Here is a 20,198-nt window from a genome sequence, read left to right as displayed (position 1 = left end):
GAAGGGAAAGGCTCCCCACTCCAGTATTCTGGCCTAGAGAATTCCAGGGACTTGAAGAGTCCATGGAATAGTCCATGGGGTTGAAAAGAGTTGGACACCACTGAGTGACTGTCACTTTCAAATGCACAGCAGGTGCTCAAATATTTACTAGGTAAAAAAGGATAATCAGAACCAGATTCAAAGAGACCAATCTGGAAAAAAAAATTGTAACCTGAAAACCAACTCACTTCTGAAGTTTTCGGAGTATGTAAAACTGAGGTGTTTGTGATGTTAATTCTATGATCGTGCTGCTTTTCAGCTTGTCTTGGGTGAGCGCCTTCATCCCGTCAGATGAGTGCTAGCACGCAGCCAGGTGCCATTCTCCACTGGCATCCCATGTTCCAGCTAAACCAAGCCAGGTGGGCAGATACAAATGCTATGTTTAGTCTGGAACGCAGATGCAACATGGCAACATTGTAACTTTGTATGGAAAGCAAAACTTTGGAACTAAAACCACTGAAAGAAAAGCTACATCCAAGTTTTTTTTTTGATTGTGAGAATGCACAGATTTTGGGGGAGATCTTTTATGGGAATTTTAGGAGAGAATGAATTATTATTATTATTATTTTTTTTTACATTTATCAAACAAACCATGGTTTAAAAAGTTCTAGTGATACACCCTAATGCTACTTACTTCACACATAGCCCTAGCATTGCCTTGCTCTTTGGCTTCCCTCTGCTGTTCCGGTCCTGTAACCCCAATGAGTCTCAGGCCCATTTAGCTCTAGACAAAGTTGAAGCATCATCTCTTCTAGGAAGCCTTCTGTGATTACACCTTATGTGCGCCGTCACCCCTATTCCCTACCTCCCATCAACACCTTGTGTGTTATTCTCAGCAGTAACCACACTGCATCATGGTTATTTGCTCTACTTTGCGTCACTGAAGGCAAATACTCAGATATCTTTTGCATGAATGAATGTAGGTAAATCTGAGATACTGAAATTCTTACACATATAAAGATTTCTTGTATTTTCTTGTTCTACTTTTGATTACTATAAGAATAATTTAAACCCAGCTAGAAGAATTTAGACACAGCTATTTAAGTAACTAGTAAATCTTTAAATAAGCGATGTCTTTCTACATTTGGCAATTTCATAGTAAAGACATCTATAAAGTTACCTAGTATGAAATAATTAGAGATGTGCCACAGATGTAGCAATTTGTTACAGGAATATTCAGCAAAGGTCTACAACCCAGGATTATGCTGCACACATACCAAGGAATATTTCGCTGCCATGAGACGTCATCCTATAGAAAAACAAACAGAATATTTTCAAAATGTAATGTTAAAATACATGCACAGAACAGATGCATTCAAAACCTTAGTTTTGAATTCTAAACTTTTCATTCTCCGTTAATAAAACTGAATGTTCCTTTTTGGAGAAGGAAATGGCAACCCACTCCAGTATTGTTGCCTGGAGAATCCCATGGACAGAGGAGCCTGGCGGGTTACAGTCCATGGGGTCGCAAAGGGTCGGACACGACTGAGTGACTAACACACAACAACAACGTTCCTTTATAGTTTCCAGCATTAAGTCAAATTGATTATCTTAGCAACCCACAAAATAGCAACACAGACCATCTCAAGTGGTGCTATTAAGAGGTAATTTCTTTTGCAAATTTTCCAAATATTCCACAATAGCAATGGACAACTTTTTAACTGACAAGGTTTTTTAAAGCTTAACTCTGGACCTTGCATTTGCATGGCTATAAAACTATACTGATTAACTACAATAAAATGAACTAAAACAATACAGGAAGCAAAGATGTCAAAGGTTAAGGGAAAAAAAAAAAACTTATGGGGGGAGGGATAAATTAGGAGTTTGGGATTAGCAGATAAAAACTATTTATAAAATATTATATATATATATATACACCATATAGCACAGGGAACTATATTCAATATCTTGTAATAACTTATAATGAAACAGAGTATGGTAAAGAAATATGTATGTATAACTTAACACTTTGTTGTACACCAGAATCTTACACAACATTGTAAATCATCTATACTTCAATAAAAAAAAGTTTCAGGAAAAAAAAAAACCCTCAGCTATTGTGGAATAATATTACCAATTCTCATTTCTATTTACTGTAAATGTTATTCTAAATTAACAATAATAAGAAACACTTGAATTTACAAATAGATCTGGCCTGAAGATTTGTTTTCTACTGTTAGGTCAAAACAGCTTTTCACCAAGTTATGTCTAAGTTTATAATAAAATATGAAGGAATAGAGTGAATTTACTCCAAATTTGAAACCTCAGATTCAAACCGTATCTTACTTGAAAATGTCAGAAGTCTATTAGAGATTTTGAAAACCCACAAGAAACAAACATGTTTTAAAACATGGAATTACATGCTTTTTAAATTGGTTTTCAGCAGCGTGGGTCAATGAATGACACTGACGCTTAGGGGAGAAAATTATAAAGAAAAAAAAAATTAACCAGTAGGTTTTTATCACCATTTTTTAATAGCTGACATATTAATATGTTTCTGATAAACAAATTAAAGGTATTGTAAATAGCAATCTGAATAGTCAACAGTAACTTTCTTATAGTCTTATCAACTGAAATAATAGAACTTTAAACATGACTTAGCTTTCACCTTATCACATTAAACCATAATCTTCTGTTACCCATTCATTTCTTGAGTGCCTGCCTTTACGCGCCAGGTGTTTGATCTAAGTTTTCAAGTAGAGTTATTATTCAGGCTGTGTCACTCTATTTAGTTGTCAACAGTAGTTAGAGCAGGACCTTAAAGAGGTCAAAATTAAATTAATATTTCAATCCAAAATGATTATAAAACACACCAAGGTCATGAAACATAAAACATTACTGAGACAAGTTCAATGCTTAAAATACCTTTTCTTTTTAAGGATAAACTATAATACATGCATTTAGAGCTATATACATTGGATTGTGGTTGCTACTCCTGACAAATCCTTTCCCTTCAGATGCACTTACAAATTCATGAGAACACCACTGATATAGGACTTCCTAAAAGTTTTTAAAAACCTAGTTAGGAGATAAGTGACTTGTCACACAGTAAGACAGAAAAACAACCGATATACATCGTTAATTTTTTCAAGTAATGTTATGTACAGTTTTATTGCCAGTATATGCACAACAGTAAGCATAAAACTATAAATACACAATGTAATTAACAGTAGAAAACAAAATTGTTACAGGTAAGGGGGGGTGATGTAGAGAAACTATTTTCCTGCTGCTAGAACAAAAACAAAGGAAGGTAAAAGCCTATGACAAATCATCCATTCAGTACTCTTGTCTTAAATTCTTTACATACATTTCTACATTTTTTTTCAATTAAACAAAGAAAGTACAGATAACTCTGTTAACAATAGCAAATTGCTTCCCTAATAGCCATTTGCCTTTCCAGTCAAATTCACTTTATGTTAAGATTTAAAAAAAAAAAAGTCAAGGTAAGAAATCATTAGTATCCTGGTTCCATAAGATCTAATCTGCCTTTCACCAAAACCAGTAATTTTTGAAAGTTGGCTGCACGTGAAAATAAGAGGTGTAGCAAAAGGTGATTAAAAAATTTGTTAAAAAGTAACAGAAGATCACCCTTTTAGTAGTTTTCCAAAAGACGCTATATAGGCAGCAGCTCAGTTAAAAGTATTAGCCCTGAAGAGGTAGAGAATTTGAGCCCATTACATGAAGATAATAATAGCCTTGGCACCATCTTCTCTCTCATCAGGATCAATGTTTTCAAGTAAGACAATTTCATGGCAAAAGGAAACCAGGTTCCACCATATAAAGAAAAGGTGCTGGTCGACTCCCATGTCGCAAGTTTGTTGCATTAAATGAGAAACAGAAGACGGTCAAGGACACACATGCACTTGCTTTCTTTTTGTCTGTTTCCATTATCAAGTTTATTCATAAGTGAATTTGATATTAATAAATAAAAAAAGCATCATTCACAACCAAGATAAACAAACCAAAAAACCCTGCAATGAAACCTTCTACTTGAATAAGTAACAAGAAAAACACAGGCTGATGATTTGGTGCAGCTTTCTTAAGGGATCAGAGAGGGGACATGGTTTTAAATAAACGTGGCAAGGTCAACAACCAACGAACGATACCAGCTTTACAGAACTGGCTGGTTCTGTAACGTTTCTTTGAGGTCTTAGTTTTAAACTACAGATCACCCCAAAGAAGTTGCAACTAATGACATGTATCACCATCACACCAACAGAGTCCAGCTGGAGTTCAAATTAGTCCTGCTTTGTTTCACATCATTTCAATATTTCTAGCATAGGACATGATACTGAACAAAACTCAAAAGTAGCAATAAAAATATTATTCTGCATTTGAATAAAGGCCAAAAAAAATGTTTTAGACTGTTAAACTTTAAAGCTTTAAGCATTCCTGTTTAACCAGCATTAAAAAAAAAAAAATTTATACAGTCGTAACACTGGCAAAGGTTAATGGGAAGACAAAGAAGTACAAACATGTGAAATGATGAATTAGATTAAAAATTACTTTGTATTGATCAACTGATGTTAATACTGCTTCTTCTTGAATTTGGAATAACTATTGTAAAAGTTACATGCAGACTGAGGATAGTCCTCTGTTACGGAAAATACAAAACAAAACAAAAAACTAAAACTGGGAAACAATGGTAAGTTTCAAAAGCTGTATTTGAAAATTTCCTTTCATTGATGAGGGTGGTCTGTCTGTCCTTTCTTTGAGAGACCTGGTTCACTTCTGTCAGCTTCACTAACTTTGTCCGGAAACATCAGTAGTGGGGTCAACTCCTCCAGAACCTGTCTGTGCACGTTTGATGTAAAGATTCAGTAGCTTCATCTGCAGATTCAAGCCAAACACATGTCATTTAGGCAAGCTGCTCTAAATTATCCTGAGATGCTCATTAAAAAAAATTATACACATATGCGAGCTTTAAAAGGTATTTTAGACTGAGGGGTTATTATAATGCACCAGCTATTGTTGATAATTAAGAATTTTTAAAAAAATTTAAGTCTTTTACTTTTGTTCATGACTGAGTATTCTAGCATGCCTTTTCAAAAACTGTTAGAGTAATTAACATATAAAACTTAAAGAAGTCACCATTAGGACAAAAATGGTAAACATTTGTGCATTATGTGCTATACAATATGCTGCCTTACATTGTATCTTTTTATCTTCACAACATTTTAGAGGTGAGGAAATCAAGATTCAGGATGTACCATCCCTGCCTAAGGTCAAAAGGGTAGAGAGAAGTGGGCCAGGAGATGAAATTAGGCTCTTGGGTTCCAGAACCCAAGATCAAGACAACTATATCACTACTCTACTAACGGGAATATTTTTTATTTCTCTGTCATTTTGCAGTCTGTACTGTATGAGATCATATTATTACAGTTTGCAATCAAAGCACATCCAATTCTGTTTTCTATTTTTTTTTTAACCTAATGTTATTCTCAAATATTTTTCCCACCTGCTTATTGTCTTCACATGCAACATTACTACAGGCTGCCTAGCATGCTGATAAAGTGATGAATTTTAATTCTTCTACAGATGACTGGATTATTAGGACCTAACTTGTCACGTGAAAACTCAGAAAACTTTTCCCTCTGAAACCACACAGTTGTCCAAAATTTGCTTTTCTTAACATTTACTCTTTGACCCAATGGTTTAACCCAGCATCCATGGCATTCAGCAGCTCACTGAACCCTCTGAAACTAGGGGTAAAATTTTCTGTATGAGTTTATTTTTCGTGAGATGAGATTACACCCGAAGCTCAAAGTGGTCTGTAATCCAGAAAAGGTTAGGAATCACTGCTTTAATCTATCTATAACTTGTATAGGTTTTAATGTAAGGTATATATTTGAGTTCTTTTTCCTTTTTATGTATTTCTTATTCCCTTTTGCTACTTAAAAAATAATTTTGATTATAGTAATGACAATTGTTAGGATTTGTGGAAACTTTTTAAATGAAGGTGAGTGTCCCACTAACTGATTCATAAACCATAATTCAACAATCATAGTTTATCCTCACCCTTCAGAACAGATTTAAGGTTTTGATGATACCAAAGAAATGAAGAAAACAAAACTAATGTTTTTTATGTCTTAAGGACTAATTGTAAAATTTATTTTAACATATCAAATAAAAATTAAACATTTATGGTGATCATAATAAGAGTAGAAAGAGAATGAGAACAAATATTTGATTATCATAATTCACAGGGGAGAATTTTCTAAATGTTCTCGTGTTCCATAATTTGGTACATGTAAGTCCATGAATATATAACCACAATTTATTCTTTTTTTTCTTTTCTTCAGCTGTACTATGTGGCGTGTAGGATCTTAGTCCCCCAACCAGGGATAGAACCTGTGTCCCCCTACAGTGGAAGCACAGAACCTTAACCACAGGACAACCAGGGAATTTCCAACTACTATTTATCCTTTTCTCTCTTTTCTGTTTATTTTTAAACAGCCACAGGGGTAAGAGCTGAGTGTGAGAGTGGGAAGAGCGAGTTGGTGATCAGGAACAACCGGAAGCAGCAGACATTTTTTCACAGCAATCTACCAGCCATCCCACCAAACCGCTGACTTCACTTGAGTGACAGAAGTGAAAGTACAGACAGCTAAACTGCAAACGGTAAGAGGAATTAGGTTGGACGCTTAAAGCCTAATTAAAAGTCAAGTAACAAATTACCCTTCAATACACACAAAGAAGTCTGTCTTGAAGAACGACCCATGGCCACCATCTTTGGGAGAGAGCAGCCCTACTTACTTTACTGCCAGTGAGCTGACTGAGATGTGGTTTTAGTTCATCACCAATTACTGCATGAACAGCCACCAGGCAGAAGACACAAGCTTTCCGAACACTGCTCTCCGAATTATCATAACCCTGGGAAGAAATCCTTGTTAGTACTCCTGCGGGATCTGAGAAAAGCACCATTGCACAGAAACAGAAGTGCAACTCAGGAGATGTCACGTGTGCTGACGAGAGAGCGTTTTACTGACTGGGTAAAGTTAATATCTCACCTTTTCAGGCAGAGACGTCCCTTTCTCTCCTCCCTTTCCCCTTGAGCACCCCCATTCCACTGTCAGCCTGTTTTATCAGGGTCTTTCTTATTCAGCCTGGTAAGCTACAATCTCTGGCTGCAAAAGTCTCTGAATTAACCTTTCTAAAGCCTTCAGCTTTTGGATATTTAGCAGCTTCTCACGAATGAATAAAACCAAACCTCCCTGGCCTGGGAGTCAGGGTGCTCCTCTAATCCAAGCTGAATTAGATTAACATCTGGACCATCCCTACCATTACTCTAAGTTATTTATCCAACAAACATTTATTCATGTCCACTACTATATGTGTGACACATACCTATTGTGTATATTCTGTTCTTAGCACCAAAGCACAGATAAAGAAAGAAGACATTTGGATCTTATCTTCAAGGACCTCACAACTTAGTAGCTGCAGCTTAGAACAGTCACAAAGCTAATACTATAGATGCACAAAGAAATGAATGATGGCATCTTACACACATACTATTTAATATTAGTCATTAAAATTATACTATAGCATATTATTTATTAGATTGGAATAAGAAAAGGTTCCATTCTAGAGAAAAGGTTCCTAGTCTTCGATTAACTTAAGCAAATCATGTCACAAAATAAGATCCCATTTTTCTTAAAGAGTTTTTCATATGTCTGGGTTTGTATGCATAGACGAAACCACATTACATGCTCAGTTACTACACTAAACAGTAAGTTTTGTGTTATGTGTATGCTACCCCCCGACCCCTACACACACACACACACAGCTAGCTATGGGAAGTCTTTTGCTCTGAACACCTAAGACAGCAGGAAGGTTTGGTCATGACACTGGTGTTGCCTGGCAAGTGCCTAAAATAACTGCATCCCCAGTGTATCAACACAACTTCTTTTGAACCAAGTTTTACCGCTTACCTGTATTAGGCCTGGCATTATCTCTGGCAAAAGCAGGTTAAGGGTTTCCTTGGACACTCTCTCGATCACTTTTGTTTGCATTTTGATGGCAGCCAGGTTGATGGGGTAGTCTGCAGTCTGGATGATGGGACACAGCACTTTGATGCACTGCTCCGGGCTGATAGAAGTGGCCAACACTGATGCGGCCTCCTCAGCAGATCTCACCACCTAGGACAGAGGGCAATGCTGAGCAGGGAAATGACTGCAAAATGTATGCTGTGTCCTGGATGTGCACATTTCATGAAATACATAATACAACATGGGATCTGGAGTTTTCTTTGAAAACATGAAAGTAAATAAATGGATACATGGGGCTTTATTATGTCATTCTTCCTTCTTCTGTGTTCTCTCTCTTTTTAAAAAATAATCAGCATGTATTTACTGGGTAACATTTTGCTCAGTGCTGTAATATAGAATGTTTGGGGATACCAAAAAGCATCTGCAATCAAAAGGTTTCTATATATAAAATTTATAAGAATTTTGTGAGTTTGGGGACTAGGTCTTTATTTTTCTGTACTCTCTTAATGCTGGCATGGTTTAACGATTAAAGCAGTCTGACCACGATATTGTGGTCGAGTTTGCAGGGGAGCAGGGGCTCTGTCCACCTAGACTATCCTGTCACTGGAGTCCTTAGCATCAGCCATGCGAGACCCTGCTCACTGTTAGGACCCTCAACTCCAGGATGGCTCGTGTCCCTTTTATCACATTATTACAAAAATTAAAAGTCATTTCATTAATATGTTATCAAATTAACAATCTAGTTCCCCTACTGTTCATAATGATTTTCCTTCCTTCTATACCGGACTTGGGGAGGTAAGATGCTGGTTTTGCAAGAAAAAGTTATCTATATTTTTATTGGAATCTGTAATCTCTAAAGATGCTCTTGAAAAGATGTAAAAATTACTGCCCCTGTGGCTATTTTTGGTATTGTCTCACTTATGCTCTCAAGCTGAGAGGTTTAGAAAGGAACAGTGGAAAATACACTGGAAATCAGAAGCTGTTGTTGTTTGGTTGCTAAGTGGTGTCTGACTCTTGCGACTCCATGGACTGTAGCCCACCAGGTTCCTCTGTCCATGGGATTTCCCAGGCAAGAATACTGGAGTGGGTTACCATTTCCTACTCCGGGGGGTCTTCCTGACCCAAGGATCAAACCCATGTTTCCTGCACTGGCAGGCAGGTTCTTTACCACTGAGCCACCAGGGAAGCCCCTGGGAAGTCAGAAGACCAAGGGCTAATTTTGGCTGTAATAGCTTAAGGATATCAATTTTATCTTTTGTAAAAATTGGTATGCTGCCGGCCTTATTTGGCTCAGAAGGTGGATAACTAAACTACAAATATTATGTAGTTTTTTTTTTTTTTTTAAGGCTTCAGTAAGATGCTACAGATATACCACTCAAACACCAGCTGGATTTTTTAAAACTGGATTAAAAATCCAGGTAGATTTAAAAGTTATGGCACATAATACTATAAGATTCAGTCATAGCTTCTGAAAGGTGAATAACCCAGATGGTTTTGATTTCTTCATAGCATCACCAAGATTTTCTTATTGTCATGTATGTGAAATGTGGTGTTTCACTTGCTTTTAGCTGCATTTCCCTAAAGATGAATGAGGCTGAGAATCTTTTCACGTGCTTATTGGCAATTTGTATATCTTCTGTGAAGAAGTGTCAACTGATCTGCTCATTTAAAAACCGAGTTATTTATCTTTTGATTGTTGAGGTATAAGAGTTCTTCATATATTATGGTTGTTACCAGACATGATTTGCAAAAATGTTCTCCTATGTTGTGGGCTGTCTTTTTACTTTCTTGAGAGTGTCCTTTGAAGCACAAAGGTTTTTAATTTTGATAAAAGTTCAATTTACACTTTTTCGCTTGTTATCTCTGCTTTTGGCATTATGTCTAAGAAACTACTGTCTAATCCAAGGTAACAAAGTTTGATACCTATGTTTTCTTCTGGGAGTTTTACAGTTTTGGTTCTTATGCTAAGCTTTAATCTATTCTGTCTCATTGCTGTTTTAACCTTCTTTTTTTTGACTTGTCTTTTGCTTATGTCTTAGAGACACCTAATGCTCTCTCTTAGAATTGCAGTCCCTATTTGAAACTGGCTTTTCTAATTATTTCTAAGATTTTAATAAAAGTCCTTATGATTGTCTCATCAATGCCACTGGTTATGGTGGGGATATCCCAACAATGAAGTAATGAGATAGGTTTACAGTACTTTTTAAGGAAAGCTGTCCACAGTGTTTTATTGAATAAACTCTTAACAGATACCCAGCTCTTAAAGGCAATTTACCACTTTAAAATAACAATGATTCTTATTTCCATTAGTTACTAAAAAAAACAAATCCTATCAGTAAATGGAAAGTGACGTTAAGACTGGGAAACTCTAAGTGGAAATCTAAAAGTGAATGAAAGGAGAAAATGAAATCAGATAAATTATATCCAGGAGTTAGCCTATTTTGGATAAAATGCCATGATATCAACATAACTAATTTAACAGAAAAGAACATATTTTTGCCTTTCAATCAGATACTACTGTGAACATGAAGTGGTCATTAAGAAAACACTTGCTAAGGGCACTTTCCGAACACATTTATGTGTTTCATACAATAATATCAAAAGTATTGAGAACAAAATAATTTATTTGTTAGATAACTCACCTCCTTATGAGGGTCTTTATGTGCTTCCAGTGTTTTCATGACAGTCAATTCTGCATAGTTTTTAAATCTTGCTGGTTGATGCCTTAGGATTTCTCTTAAAACTTTCAATGCCAAAGCCCTGATTGTAGGCTGAAAAGAAACATTTTAATGTTGTAATGCAAGAAAAGTTATGACCAACCTAGACAGCATATTAAAAAGCAGAGACATTACTTTCCCACAAAGGTCTGTCTAGTCAAAGCTATGGTTTTTCCAGTAGTCATGGATGGATGTGAGAGCTGGACTATGAAGAAAGCTGAGCGCCAAGAATTGATACTTTTGAACTGTGGTGTTGGAGAAGACTCTTGAGAGTCCCTCAGACTGAAAGGAGATCCAACCAGTCCATCTTAAAGGAAATCAGTCCTGAATATTCATTGGAAGGACTGATGCTGAAGCTTAAACTCCAATATTTTGGCCACGTGATCGAAGAGCTGACTCACTGGAAAAGACCCTGATGCTGGGGAAGACTGAAGGTGGGAGAAGAAGGGGACGACAGAGGATGAGATGGTTGGATGGCATCAGACTCAATGGACATGAGTTTGAGTGGACTCTGGCAGTTGGTGATGGATAGGGAGGCTTGGCGTGCTGCAGTCCATGGGGTTGCAAAGAGTCACACATGACTCAGTGACTGAACTGAATGCAAGGGTCTTAATAAAGGTTGAGGGAACTGTAGAGAACTGCATAAAATATGTGGTATATTACATAATCAAGCTTTCACATCTCCAGCTGAAAACTTACACTTCTCAAAGAAATAAAGAACCACTAGTTCTATTTAAAAAAAATTTTACTTCTGAACAACTGATTCAAATATGCAAAAAAAGTTGCACATTTGAATAAAAATTTATGTCAGCAATGTTTTATTTTTCCTGCGGTCAATTGCTCAAAATCATTGATCTACTTGGTTGAGAAGAAAAAGTATTTTATGGTGAAAATTTCATGCCGACTGAAGCAGCAGCAAAGACTCATTTCCCCAATTGCCAAATATGTGTAGTGTTTGATTAATAGGCAATGACAGGCAACCCAAGACACAAAAATAGGCTATTGTTTACATGCTCTGCCACTTACCTCTTTATCCCCAAGGGTTTCAAGCAATAAAAGTAATATTGTTTTGAAGTGTTCATCCCAAACACTGAAAGATTCTTCCTGTGTCAGTTTCATGAGTTCATACAGGGCGATTTTTCTTTCTTCTACCCGTTCATTATGGTTAGACAACTCCTTCAACAACTCTGCAACCAGGTCAGAATGGTCTAGGGAAAGATCTGTCATAAGGACATGATGTTAATTCTTTGACTTTAGAGGGCAACTTTCACAAGGATAGGGATAACTTTATAACATCATGAGACACAGACAGAAAGTTAGTTATAAAAACAGCAATGAAAAATGACCAAGATTCTTTTCCATTTGTCATCCCCAAAACCTCAACGCTAGCTTAAAACTGTTTCTGATAAAAATTCATGACAGAACTGTACAATGAACCCCCATGTATAACAAAACCTCAGTTGCATAACGAACCCCCATCACCAGACTTAAAAATTAAGATTTTCACATTCTCACATCATCTTTGCCCCCACCCCCACTTAGTTTTCTCCAGTATTTCTAGCAAATCCCAAACGTGTCATTTCATCCTTACTCACTTCAGCATGCATGTCTATGTTGTCATGCCAAGGGGCTCACAGGGTTTGGGCACTCCATTTTTAGCAATACCAATAGTGATCCCTGGATTTAACTAGTAACAACTTGATCCCACCACTGGGAAGTTCTCTGTCAATCATCTTTGAACTAAAGATTTCACTCACTGATGTGGCTAAATTACTTTATTAGGAGTTAAAAATGTGTTGGGATTTTTCTGAGAGTGAGTTTGTCAACTAGTGCTATTTTGATTACCCTGAAAAGGAGTTTAATATTTCCCCTTAAATTTCAGAGTCAAGAGTTTGGGCCCAGTGGTTATCAGAGAGTATTCATTTGTTTCTGTTTTTTAAAAGTGTAATTATGAACTCATTAATTTTATGAATGTTAAAGGGCACGCTGCTGATTTTTCAACAGTCATCAGATAATGCTTTGAGTCATCTTTGTAGGAAAGACGATTCAATCCAAAAGTTCACTTCAGAACATTACAGAACACCAGAATTCTTCCTAAATTCTTTTGATGATAAAATACATGTTAAATTCAGGTTTTAAGGGACTTGGACAGGCATTTGCGTGAGCAGAGCTTGTGCCACAGACTCCTTTTCCTTCTAACCTCATCTCTGGAATAAAATAACCACAGACCATGGTGCCTGAGCCTAGAAGGTCCACCTGGGGTCACTGCCTCTCCAGGAAAGACGGCTGTCAGTGTGGAGCTGTATGCTCTGTGGCTCTGCTCGGCAAGAGCGTTCTGGTCTTCAGGAGAGGGTCATAGCCAACAAAAGGAAAGGTTCAAGAGGAAAGTGCACGTTTCCCAAAAGTGAACCTGGAGGTTGTAGTTTGCCAGATGGCTCACTACTGGTCCATAAAAATACACACTACTGTGCACATCCTGCTGGCTGAATAGCCACAGACCTAGAGATACCAACGACCTGACATTACAGAGCTCAGGGAATCAACGACTACAGAAAGAAAAGCTGTATTTCACTTAAGAGGATTCAGAAATCTGAAGAAAGAAAACCAAGTTGACCTACCAGAACAGATGAATTTTTTCCCCCCCTTTTGGCTGTACCCCATGGCATGGAAACCTCAGTGTTCAACCAGGCATTGAACCCATGGCCCCACCTAGCATTAGAAGCACCGAGTCTTGACCACTGAACCTCCACAGAAGTTCCCAGATGACGTCTATTGGAATAAAACTAACAATGATAGGGAAGGGAAACTGAACCAAATAAAATGACAACACTTACTGACTATAAAAAAGGAAATGTGTTAGGACAACTTTTGTGGAACTATAATAAGAACACTAAGAACCTCTGATCCCCAAACACTCATATATGACAGCACAAAATGTGACTATTGAAATTATAACTTGAGGTAATCTGGAAAGAATGAGTACTGAGGAGAACCAAATTAGGATTTTGGAAAATTAAGAAGAATTTTTAAGAAATGCAGAGCAAAATCATGAAAGATAAGAAATTTCAGTTTAAAGATCTTAATTTGGAGAATAAAAATAAACTTATAATAAATTCATCTGTTATAGACCAACAATAGAACAATGTTGCTGGTTTAACAAGAACTACTGCAGCAGGATAAATACATCTCTACAAACTCCTCAAGAATCACTCCTGAGAAGTTACATTATCAGACTTTCAAAGATGTCAGAAAATCATTCTGATTAAGAGTGTATTTTATTTCAGCTGAATAAAGGGAAATCTCAAGAAAATGCTTTGTTTCAAAGGAATTCAGTTCTCTTCTTCATGAATATAGGCTTTGTAATTACTCTAGAAGATAATTAGAAACAACTTGTCATATATAATGATCTGGACAGATGACTGACAGGAAAATAATTTCTGCCAAAGAAAGCACAAATTATTTGTTGATAAAGTATAGTCAATTGTATTTCCTCTTCTAACACAGAGAGGCATTGTGGCTCCGTGAAAAGAACAGAGGCTCGGGAGTCTCACCAAGCCTCTCTCTCTCTCAGCCTTTGTGGGACAGGAGCACACTCTTAATTACTGTGGAGGCTGGGTTTTCTTGATCAGTAGAACGGGAAGACGGCACCCGCCTCCTAGGGTCAGAATGAGAATCTGGGTTTAAAACATGAGTTTCTCTTGAATAACAGTATTATCCTCATCAGAGATAGTATATATTCTGGAATATTACAGTCCCTGATGAATTTTACAAAGGTCATAATTAGAAGTGGCTATGAGTGGGTTTGACTTGTTATTTTGATAAATCTATCACTAATGTATGTATCTGTCTGTGACATGTACAGAAACATCTGAGTAAGAGAGATACTTAATAAGAGTATCTCAGAGTTTTAAAACAAATTTTCTTTCGTAGAAACTCCCACTTGAAGAAAACAGTAATCTCCTAACAAAGGTCCATCTAGTCAAGGCTATGGTTTTTCCAGTGGTCATGTTTGGATGTGAGAGTTGGACTATAAAGAAAGCTGAGTGCAGAAGAATTGATGCTTTTGAACTGTGGTGTTGGAGAAGACTCTTGAGAGTCCCTTGGACTGCAAGGAGATCCATCCCGTCCATCCTAAAGGAGATCAGTCCTGGGTGTTCTTTGGAAGGACTGATGTTGAAGCTGAAACTCCAATACTCTGGCCACCTGATGCAAAGAGCTGACTCATTTGAAAAGACCCTGATGCTGGGAAAGATTGAGGGCAGGAGGAGAAGGGGACGACAGTGGATGAGATGGTTGGATGGCATCACCGACTCAATGGACATGGGTTTGGGTGGACTCTGGGAGTTGGTGATGGACAGGGAGGCCTGGTGTGCTGCAGTTCATGAGGTCGCAAAGAGTCAGACACAACTGAGCAACTGAACTGAACTGAACAAAAGTTTTAGATTGTAAAAACCAAAGAAGAGGAGAAACTTTACTTGGGGCCAGGGTATAAAAGAAAAATCAAAACGCAAAATTGAGGTCAATATATTAAACAGGATAATGTTAGCAACATTCACAATAATGTCAAAGTCTTCACCTCAGATTTTAAAAAGAAAACAGACAATAAGTGAAAATAATTGCTGCACAAAGCCTGGAGAAACTATTTTGGTTTAGTAGGAGGCTTATCCATCTTTGAAGAGTGTTTACTCAACATAAAAGGTCTGGCTTATGTTTCAGAAGTCAATCAAGTATTATGCTGTGAAGAAATAATGTTCTCAAGTTCAGAACTATTCAACCCAGTTTAGGTTTCAGCTAATTTCCACAGATATTTTCCTTTAACAAACAGGAAATAGATGATCTTTAGTAAAGGAGAAGAAAATTAGAGTAGGGGTTATCTTGCTATATTGTCACAGTTTTGGCTTTGTGATGTGATATTTGTGATATATCGAGTCTCTTTTAACATGAGAAGCTGGTAAAAACACAATACCTCAATCTCATAAAATGAAGATATTTTTTCATTCATCAAAATTACAGGCCTGGGGACACATTCATGGGCAGAGTAAGGAGGGTTTCCACGTGAGGATGGGAAAGGTAGGGTTTCAGAGTTCAGCCAGAATAAGAAGCGAGTCCCCATGTAGTGGCAACCAGGTGTGATCTGTCAAGAGCCCAAGCAGAAGGGCACTGGGTATCAGTGTCCACGTGGAAAGGGGAGCCCAGCGGGGTGAGGCATGCATGTGTGCAAGTGAGGAGGTGGTGGCAGGGATGGAGAACTGGTTGCACACAGGAGCAGGGATCAGATAAGCAAATACAGTAAAGATAATGGACGTCAGGTTTCTCACAGGGGTTATCAATATGTAAAGAGAGAAACTAAAATTAATCTCATGGTGCTAGACTGGAATTGGAGTTATTGGTACAAACACACAGCTTTTGACAGATACAGAAATAGATATATATCAATGCATACATACTCCTTAGCTCTAGTCACTTAGAGGAAGTATACCAAGTGTCCAAACTTTAGTCTTAAAAGATCATTTCCTATTAAAAGAAACCAAGGATTGATCCTTGGAGAAATGGCTGGTTACAGGACTGAAGTAAAGACAGTGTAAGATTATGCTGTGTCAAAACGTAAGGATGGGGACCTGTTAAAATGACACAAAGCCAGCTTAAATGGGATCCAGGTGGTCAAATCAAGGACCACTTGAGCATCAAAACAAATGATGATAATTAAACATTATAACCCACTATATAATAGGAAATTATGTGTCTATACATAAATTATATGTCTATACTTATAGTTATAAGAAGGTCATGTTGCATTTAGTCTTCACGTCTCCTTCAGTGTTCGGTCTTCTCTTGGCTTTCATGACCGTGGCACTTTTAAAAATTAAAGGCCAGTTATTACGTAGCATTTCCGTCAATTTAGGTTTGTTTGATATTTTCTTACTATCAGATTTAGATTATATGCTCTTGGCATCAGTATCACAGAGGTGATACTGCATCTGTTGACTAACACACGATTTCACTTTGCCCCAAGGTTGGTGATATAACTTTGATCGCTTAATTATGGTGCTGCTCCTAGGCTTCTCCACTGTGGAGTTACCCATTTTGGAATTAGTAGGGTTTTTTTTGGAAAGATACTTTAAAACTGTAAATATCCTGTTTCTGATTTGTTGCTGTTCATTCATTCAGTGTGGTCCAACTTTTTACAACTCCATGGACTGCAGCACTCCAGGCTTCCCTGTCCTTCACCATCTCCCAGAGTTTGCTCAAACTCATGTCCATTGAGTCCATGTTGCCATCCAATCATCTCATCCCCTGCTATTCCCTTCTCCTCCTGCCCTCAATCTTTTCCAGCATCAGGATCTTTTCCAGTGAGTTGGCTCTTCACATCAAGTGGCCAAAATATTGGAGCTTCAGCACCAGTCCTTCCAATGAATATTCAGGGTTGATTTTCTTTAGGGTTGACAGGGTTTGATCCTTCTCAAGAAGAAGGAACTGTATTCACAACTTTTAAGCTTTTGCCTGTTTTGAAATAATACTTAAAAAACAAACAAACAAACAAAACCCTACACACAGACACACAGATGGCAGACGAAGCAAGTCATGTCAGTTGTCACCACTGTGCATAAATAATATAAAAACAATTCAAGTTGTTACAGCTAGGTCTCAATCACCAGGCTGCTGGTATGACTCACGGATCCAAGGACACTTTGCTGCTACGTCCAGTTTATTCACACACTCCTGTTATGCTGCTATTGTGACTAAACCTCAAGAGCATAGTCAACTACATATGACAGACTAAAACGGACCGAAGTGCACAATGGTCACAATTTTATAGATTCTTATGTAATTTAGAGAATTTGGCACATTGTCATAATTTTGCCTTTGTGATATTTGTGATATATTAAGTCACTCAATATGACACGTTGGTAAAAACATGATTTATCGACTGCATTAGTGAAGAAATACAGAAGTGAAGAGATTTTTCTACTCTTCAAAATAACAAAAATTAAAAAAAAAATTGAGAGCTAATTTTTCAGTCTTCCTAACAATTAAAGAAATGCTCATTAGGATATCTATTTTATACCTATCACAATGACAAAACATAAAAACACTTAAACATTCTGGGTTGCTGAGGAAATCAGTACTACTTAAATTTGCCATGTGTTTTGAGTTGGTAACTGGTAGTAACTCTGAAAACTTAAGACTTACATATCCTTTAATTGAGCAATTCTATCTCTAAAACTCTCTTAAAATTATCTGTATGTGTGCACAAAAGTTTATGCAAAAATAAGTTCACTGACAGCAATACTGAGGGAATAAAGGAATACCAGAAACTATTAATACCTAATTATGAAATCATGAGGCAGTGATGAGGAGGAGACTTGCAAGTTTATCTACATATAGTTACATATTACTAAAGATTACTTAAGCCTTTAGTTCAAAAAAGAAGTAATGAATCACATAATTTACAGAGGAAATATGCAATTCCTTACTATTAAAAACAAAGAAAATATTATTTGCACTGTTTTACACTTTATAATCAGTTTCTATATATCTTATCCAAACCTCACAGCATACTATGATCAGAAGGGCAGGTAAGACGGCATCTCCAACCATGACAGGTGAAGTTCAGGAAGGTCAACCAACCTTCCAGGTGATGCAGCTTATTTAGTAAGTGTTAAGAGCTTAGATCCAGACTTCCCTGGTGGCTCAGATGGTAAAGAATCTGCCTGCAACGCAGGAGACCTGGGTTCAATCCCTGGGTTGGGAAGATCCCCTGGAGAAGGAAATGGCAACCCACTCCAGTATTCTTGTCTGGAGAATTCCACGGACAGAGGAGCCTGGTGGGCTACAGTCCACGGGGTCGCAAAGAGTCAGACACGACTGAGCGTCTAACATACACACACACAGAGCTTAGACCTAAGCCAATTCCAGATCTTAATTGTACCTTTTCCCATATTCAATCCTTGAATTAAAGAGTTTGTAACTTCACACTAAAGAATGGGTATCCCTTTAAAGGGTTTTGTCACTCTGTATAAAAATTAATAACTAAATGAAAATGTAACTGGTTTCAGTTGTTCCTGGGAAAACTAAAGTTTTCTTGATTTCAAAGATGATCTTAGGATGATTAATCCGTCTTTTATTCTGGAGAAGAAAACTACTAAACCAACAGAAATGAGCTCCTAGAAGATGGCAGAGAACATTCTCACTCTCAAAGAGCCTTACTTTTTAAAGAATTACACAAAAAGAACATGTATCTTCTTTTGCATCACTGATTACCAGTCCTCTGAACACGGACAGGACATACCATCAGGAAACTGGTCAGCATCATCATCAAACATGGCCTCCTTGAGGGCAGACTTGTTGAAGGGACTGATGCTGTCTGAATAGTTATACGGATTATAGTCTCGGGAGCGTGGAGAGGAGTGCGCAGGCATCGAGTGGAGCAGTGAAGCCTTATTATCAAGGGCTGTCTGGCTTGAGTCAGTAGCATCACCTCCTGCTCTTGGGTCAGACATCCCAGGACCACCACCCATCTATTAATGGGAAGAAGAAGGCACAGCAAATTAAATCATTTCAAATATCTGTTTGAAAGTCTAAAGAGGTACTTCCCTACTGCTTGAAAGTCTATTTTGAAAAGATAACAAAAACCAGCTGAAAAAAATTAAGTAATGAAATGCACATGATGATGAGCTAAAACTTGCGTTCACAAAGTCAGTTTACTAGAAAAGATGTAAGGAAACCACAGCTGCAAGGGTGAATAAGAATCATGAAAGAACGCTGTCTCTAATGATTCCTACAGTTTCCTTATCAAGGACAGGACCAAATATATACAGTGCATTAGCAATGCCAGTAAAAGATCCAAAACAGCTTTCATTAGAAACACAGAACTAAAAGCTCCCAGATTTCATTAAGGTTATAAATTCCATAATGACAGTATATTAATACAGTATAAGAAAACAAAATTTTAAAAGGCCTGCTTAAGGAAAAAAAGGCCACAGAGGACAGCATAACTTTTGGAAGGCTGCATGATGGAGTTTGGGCACATTAACATAACCTATCAAAATACCAGTTACCACCATCAACATCACTGTTACCACCATCTACTGAGCAACCATGTGCTATGCCAGTAGCAAGGTGTTTTACAAATATTCTTTAAATATTTACTGTACATGGAATACTGTACGTATTCCATGCCAGGCACCATTACTGGTATTGAGAATATATTAGTTAACAAATGAGAGAATGCTGTCTATCCTCACGAAGCTGACATTGTAGTTGAGGGACAGAGACATTAGGGAAACGTAATGAGTGAGTTACGTAGGAGGTGAATCTCCCATGGCAGGCGAGTGCAGCATTAAAGGGATCTGAGGGCCAAAGCTGCAGATGAGTCAGCGTGGCTGGAGCAAGACTCACTGGGAAGCCACTGCAGCAAAGAGCTGGGGGAAACAAGGAAACTGGCCGTGGGTAT

At 37.4% G+C, this 20,198-nt stretch overlaps 1 protein-coding gene across 39 annotated transcripts in view; it reads right to left on the bottom strand.

The window, feature by feature from the left end:
- Positions 1 to 3,117: 3,117 nt before the first annotated feature.
- The window catches only part of CLASP2 (cytoplasmic linker associated protein 2), a 171,108-nt gene continuing 154,027 nt past the window's right edge, over positions 3,118 to 20,198 (bottom strand). For all 39 annotated transcript variants that reach the window (XM_043443486.1, XM_043443487.1, XM_043443488.1 and 36 more), the window contains 6 exons: positions 19,035 to 19,263; positions 11,771 to 11,964; positions 10,670 to 10,798; positions 7,971 to 8,177; positions 6,796 to 6,912; positions 3,118 to 4,869 (listed from right to left, as the gene is read on the bottom strand). In XM_043443486.1, the coding sequence (XP_043299421.1) occupies positions 4,783 to 4,869; positions 6,796 to 6,912; positions 7,971 to 8,177; positions 10,670 to 10,798; positions 11,771 to 11,964; positions 19,035 to 19,263 (963 nt within the window). In that variant the 3' untranslated portion in view covers positions 3,118 to 4,782. The remainder of the gene's footprint in view (positions 4,870 to 6,795; positions 6,913 to 7,970; positions 8,178 to 10,669; positions 10,799 to 11,770; positions 11,965 to 19,034; positions 19,264 to 20,198) is intronic.

The sequence above is a fragment of the Cervus canadensis genome, chromosome 22 (assembly GCF_019320065.1).
Source record: "Cervus canadensis isolate Bull #8, Minnesota chromosome 22, ASM1932006v1, whole genome shotgun sequence".
Classification (NCBI taxonomy): Eukaryota; Metazoa; Chordata; class Mammalia; order Artiodactyla; family Cervidae; genus Cervus; species Cervus canadensis.
Note: the sequence above shows the minus strand (reverse complement) of the source record. Positions and strands in the feature narration are given on the sequence as shown.